The 6,000-nt window shown below is 46.7% G+C and overlaps 1 protein-coding gene across 6 annotated transcripts in view; it reads right to left on the bottom strand.

Moving 5' to 3' along the window:
- The window catches only part of FHOD3 (formin homology 2 domain containing 3), a 625,903-nt gene extending 620,855 nt beyond the window's left edge, over positions 1-5,048 (bottom strand). For all 6 annotated transcript variants that reach the window (XM_073332694.1, XM_073332693.1, XM_073332692.1 and 3 more), the window contains exon 1: positions 4,406-5,048. In XM_073332694.1, the coding sequence (XP_073188795.1) occupies positions 4,406-4,570 (165 nt within the window). In that variant the 5' untranslated portion in view covers positions 4,571-5,048. The remainder of the gene's footprint in view (positions 1-4,405) is intronic.
- Positions 5,049-6,000: the final 952 nt, after the last annotated feature.

Here is a 6,000-nt window from a genome sequence, read left to right on the forward strand (position 1 = left end):
ATCTGCAAATTTTGCCACCTCACTGTTTACCCCTTTTTCCAGATCATTTATGAGTACGTTGAACAGCACTGGTCCCAGTACAGATCCCTCTCTCCATTCTGAAAACTGAACGTTTATTCCTACCCTTTATTTCCTCTCTTTTAACCAGTTACTGACCCATGAGAGAGTCTTCCTTCTTATTCCATGACAGCTTTTTTGCTTACGAGCCTTTGGTGAGGGACCTTTTCAAAGGCTTTCTGAAAATCCAAGTACATTATATCCACTAGAATTGTGGTGGGCAATCTGTGGCTGGCACACAGCCCATCAGGGTAATCCACTGGCGGGCCTCCAGACAGTTTGTTTACATTTGTACGGCTGCCTGGAACTCCCAGTATCTGCAGTTTGCCATTCCCTGCCAATGGGAGCTGCGGGAATCGGCGTGGGCTGGAGACAGATTGCAAGAGAGCCATTTCAGAATACCCCATTGCCCAGAAGACTATTCACCAGAGTTTCAAGCCACATAGAAGAGGCGTATATTGAACCATGATCAAATTTACTGATGACACAAATTATTGGAGAGATAGCAAACAAACAGGAGGAAAAAACTGAAGTGCAAAAATACCTGGAGAGAATAAACCAGTCTGATTAATTCTTTAGTAAGTAGCTAAGAGAATGCCAGGAGACATAACTATAATGTACTGGAAGTAGGTTCTCATACTGCTGAGTTCAATGGGACTACTCACATGAATAAAATTAGCAGATGCATGAGGTGTCTGCAGACTCAGGACCTCACATTATAGGGTCTTTTGGACAGGGCCTATATTTTAATATGTGTTTGTACAGCAACTATGGTGTTTCATATTTTCCACCCAAAATGCCCATGTCTTTTTTAATCAGTTAAATCTCATAAAACCTCTGCGAGAAATGTATTATCTCCATTTTTCAAATGGGTAAACAGATGTGGGGAAGAAAGTCAATGTTCAGAAGTGCCCCTGATTTTGAATGCTTCAATTTTGGGGAGTCAAGTTTGAGTCATTATGGGCCTGATTTTTCGAAGTGCTAAACAAGCAATTCAAACTGAAGTCAATGGGAGCTGCTGTTGCTCCAAGTAATCTCATTCTGACCCAAGTGATATCAAATTGGGCTTTCCAAATAAACAAAAATCACCCAACGTCAGTGGCCACTTTTGAAAAATAGGCTGCTTACAGCAAGTCAACAGTAAAGTCAGATATAGAACCTTTAAGTGCCATCTCCCAGTCCACTGCTCTACACAATTAGATATCAGAATCTGGCCCTTACTCACACTATTTTACTCCACAAGTAATCCCAAATGGGACTACTCACAGAATAAGGTACTACTCAATGTGACTAAAGTTTATGAATCTGACCCTGAGTTGTAGAAACAGAATATGACCCAGTGCACCTACATTTTTTGTGCATTATGCAGAGCTTTGTCCTCTACAGAGTTTCTGTAACCTTGGCAAGAAAATGTTCTACAAATGTAAAACTTCTGCTGAAAGAGGTTTTCTTTGAACTATTTTTTATTGGTCTTTTGACATCCTTAAAGCTAAGAGCACACACAGCCTTTTTCCATCCTCCAGCAAGCTCCTGAGTGCAGGCCATAACACAACAAATGATGTTAAGAGACTATTTCCCTCCCACTTTATGAAAGAATGGATAAAATGGTCTTTTCCTATTTTGCTTTCTTCACAAAAACACATACCAGTTGTTATTTTTCCTCTGACGTCTTTGCTGAGTTAATTCACAGACTAGAAGGATTATTAAATAACAAGGTAGAAAATAATAAAAGAAAGTATTTCATAACAACCAACTGTGGTATTGCTTTGAAAAGCCTAGAATTCCAAAACCAGGCCTGTGTGTGTGACCATAAGTGAAGAGAGTGACATTTATCAACAGATGCATTAAAGTAAATATATAAGAGGTACATAAGTTTTCACAAAGGTTGGGATTTGCATTAGTGGCATACTCAATACTCACCCTTCTGAAGAGCTACAGTATCAATAGTTCCAAGGACAGCAGACTTACAGCTATTTTTAACAAAGCCCTCACTGCAACTGTTTAGCTCATAAAACCTCACAACAGCAATAGCTTAAACCCTGCTCTGCATGAACATGCTCTTAGCCAACCTTCCTAAACAATAAATGGTTTCTCAAAATCCCATGATACTCTGAAGAGGTTACTAACAAGGGGCAGACATGTCAGATTTGTTACAGATTTGGCCTGTTTTCAAGGCTTCCAAAATACAACGGTTACAACTAATGCATCAGCCATGCCTGCCCTGTTGATATTTTTGGAAATGAAAAGTGACATCTCATGAAGGTACAATACTCTGACCTGACGATTCATGAAGACACGAACACATTCTTTCATAAACATGTTCACTTATAAAGATGTAAATGCATGCTGTCCCAGGCAGACCCATGCTGAGACTGACTGATACCCATTCCATTCACTTACAACACACAATTTATTTCTGTCAACGGATTACTTATTAAGAGTGAACTCTTTGATACACTCACATGAGAAAACAACATTGCTATCAAAGTCCACCACCACCAGTTCTCAAACATCTTCCCCTGCACTTCTTAAAAAGTTTTAAGTGACTTTATGTATAATGTGGAGAATAAAACTAATTTAAAATATTAGGTATACTTTGTGTTCTATCCATTTAGGAGGAGATTTTCAAAGGCACACAGGAAAATTAGGCATTCAACTTCCATTGATTTTCAATAGGAGTTAGGTGCCTTAATCCCATTTGTGCCTTTGAAAATCTCTCCTTTAGCCTACACATTTAAATACATAATCACAAAGAAATTATTTATTTTTGTAGGCCGGTTATTCTAAAACATCTCATTTGTAGACACTAAGGATAATGATGGTGGTGAGGTCTGGGATATCTTTTCCTAAACTGGTGAAGTTTAGGGATATTCCTAAATCAAGCGAAGTTAAGGGATATTCCTAAATCAGGCAGAAGGCAAATTTGATTTGGGATGAAAATATCACTCAGTTACAGTCCTGTTGAGTACAAAAATGACAGGTTACTAGGCACAGATCCGTATTTTTTTCATCTTCTGTGTTTCCGATTTGAAAAACTCTTCTCGTACATAGTCAGGATTCAACGCTCCTTTCCGCAGGATACCTGTATTCCTCTGACACAAGAGGTCTGTACTTCTCTTCACTTCCATCACAAGTTTGGGCAATAACTCTGCTCCGTCTATCCTTATGCTACACTATTTGACAGGAAGAGTCACATAACAATTGCATCACTGCAGTGTTTGGGGTATCAATGTAGAATACTATACTATTTTATAAGGAGGACACCGGACACTAGCTGAGCCTCTGCCTGAGTCCTGCTGCACAATCCCTTCTTTCTGAACGCAGACTTAGGGCAGGTCTACGCTAGAAGCGCTATATTGACACAGCTGCACTGATGCAGCTGCGCCACTGTAGCATCACTGGTGAAGATGCTCTCTCCTGTCGGCATGATAACTCCACCTCCATGAGAGGGGGAAGCTATGTTGCGGGAGAGTGTCTCCTGCTGACATAGCGCTGGTGTGGACAACACTTAGGTCGCTGTAACTTGCATCGCTCAGGGGGCTGTCTTTTCCACAGTTAAGTAAGATCGACTTAAGCAGCAGCGTAGACCTGCTCTGAGTTCCCTCTAGTACAGTGGTTTTCAATCTTTTTTCATTTGTGGGCCCCTAAAAAATTTCAAATGGAGGTGCGGACCTGTTTGGAGATCTAAGACATAATCTGAGGACCCCCAGTGGTCTGCAGACTACAGGTCGAAGGTTCTATGGTAACAACAACCTTTCGCAGACCCCTGAGTCATAGTCTGTGGACCCTCAGGGGTCTATGGACCACAGATTGAAAACTACTGCTCTAGCACTAGGAATCAAAGAGCTGGAGTTAGTCTTGAACAGCAATCCCTTCCTCTGCAGACCCCCTCCTCCTGCTGGAAGGGAAAAAATACCTAAGTCTCCCTCTCCAGCCATACAAAAACGCAAAATAGCCCCCTACTTCTGCCTAATGTGCAACAGCACTAAAATCAGCGCATGTTCCACCACTGGCAACCCTGACAGCAGCAGCAGCACTGACCATGCCTCTGATCACATCTACCGCTGGTCTGAGTATTTGTGCTACTGGTCCCCTCTCGCCCCAGCTCCTTCCTTCCCCACCAAGGCAGTGAGTTAACTCCCTCCCCCGCAACAATGCAGGGATACTTTCAAAGCGCCCCTTTCTCTCCCCAACGCTGAACAGCTTACCCCCACCCCCACCAGTGTAGGGATAGTTTCTAAGTCCCCCCCTTCCCCCCCCCAACACTATGGAGTAGGTTTCTCTGTACCAACCCACGCCACCCCCCACAGGGTAGGGATGGTTTCTAACACCGCCCCCACCCCTGTACCTTATGCGGGGCTCGGAGCAGGCGGTGCACCCCGGCCAGCTGGGTGATGAGCGCGATGTCCTCCCTGAAGGTGTAGAGAGGGGGCCGGGTGGGCTCGGGGAAGTTGGTGCTATTGAAGGGGTCGGTGTCATCTAAGAACTGCACCCTGCAAACCAGTGTGGCCATGGTGCAGCCATGCAAAACACGGCAGCAGCGGCAGCGGCAAAGCACAGGGTGGGGGAGGCTGGGCAGGAGGCGCCCCCTCCCCCGCGAACAAGAAATAAAAGTTGGAGCCGAGCAGCAGGGCTGCGATCAGCCCGCAGCGGCAGGTTGGCAGAGATCAGGCTCCGCTCCCCGGCGGCCGGGCTGAGCTGCAACCCGAGGGCGGGGGGAAGCAGGAGAAGCACCGGCCGCAGGAGCCACCGCAAGATGCACGCAGCGGAGCCCGACTGCTTCAGAGCCCCTAGCACGCGGGGATCATCGCCCCCTCCCCGCCCGGCTCCACACGGTGCGGGCGTCCTTCAGGCTGACAAAGGGCAGAGCCCCGGGGCGGAGCGGCCGGCGGGCGCGGTGCACGGGCAGCCGGAGAGCAGCGGCGGCAGCTGCTCCCCCATGCTCAGTCAGCCTGAGCCGCTGCAGCGGGCCGGGGCTGCTGCCTGTGGGAAACCCGCGCTGGCTTAGTCTTCAGCCAAGCGCCGCCGGAGCCGCCAGGCAGCAGGCGCCCCCCAGCGGGCACAGGGAGGAGCGTCACCCGGCCGCCACATTCCCCGGCCCGGGACACGGGAGCGGGGCACAGGGACACCCAGTCAGCCAGGAGCTCCCGCCTGCGCGGGAACTGGGGTGGGGTGGAGGGGGAGACAGCCTGCTAAAATCTTCCGGGGAGGAGGTAGGGAGAGAAGCTCCTCATCCTCGCATCTGCCAGAGGAGAGACAGACATTCCATCCTTCCCCCTCAAAAAAATACTCCTAGATTGGGAGGGATCGAGAGAGTCCACCACGCAGAGACCATGTCGAACAACCCTCAATCTCCAGGGACGGGAAAATGTGGGGGGAGGGGAAGAGAGAGACTCCTACTTGGGGAACCCCACATCCTTCAGGGGAGAGAGACAGAAAGCATTTCACCACACCCAAATCTCCAGGCAGACCCTTGCATTCTCCCGGTCGTCCCGGTCCTGGAACCACCTATCTATAAATTTGGGAGCAAGGCCAGATTAAGGCAATCCAGGGCCCCAGGCACAGTACCACCCATGGCTCTGTTTGGTGTAGTGGTCGGTGCCAGTGCCACCCAGGAGCCATCTACTGGGAAACAAATTCTAAACACCCATATTTGCATATAGTTGCATTCTGTTACCTCAAATAGCCTGTGCTTCCTGTTAAAATCTTGCGTGTAATATTTGTTAAATTCAAAGGGAATTTAAAATAAAGTCAGGGATTTGATCCAAACAGAAAGTAATACAAAGGATCAAAGTTTGGCCATCTTTTTTTCTTGTTTATATACAGTCCATATAATTGTTTGGGTTTTTTGTATGTGTTCGGGGTTTCTCCCCCCAAACAGATGAATCAATGCTATTTTGTTTCCAAACAGAAAAAATAAAAGAGCTCACTCATATATTTCTT

The sequence above is a fragment of the Lepidochelys kempii genome, chromosome 2, assembly GCF_965140265.1.
Source record: "Lepidochelys kempii isolate rLepKem1 chromosome 2, rLepKem1.hap2, whole genome shotgun sequence".
Lineage (NCBI taxonomy): Eukaryota > Metazoa > Chordata > Testudines > Cheloniidae > Lepidochelys > Lepidochelys kempii.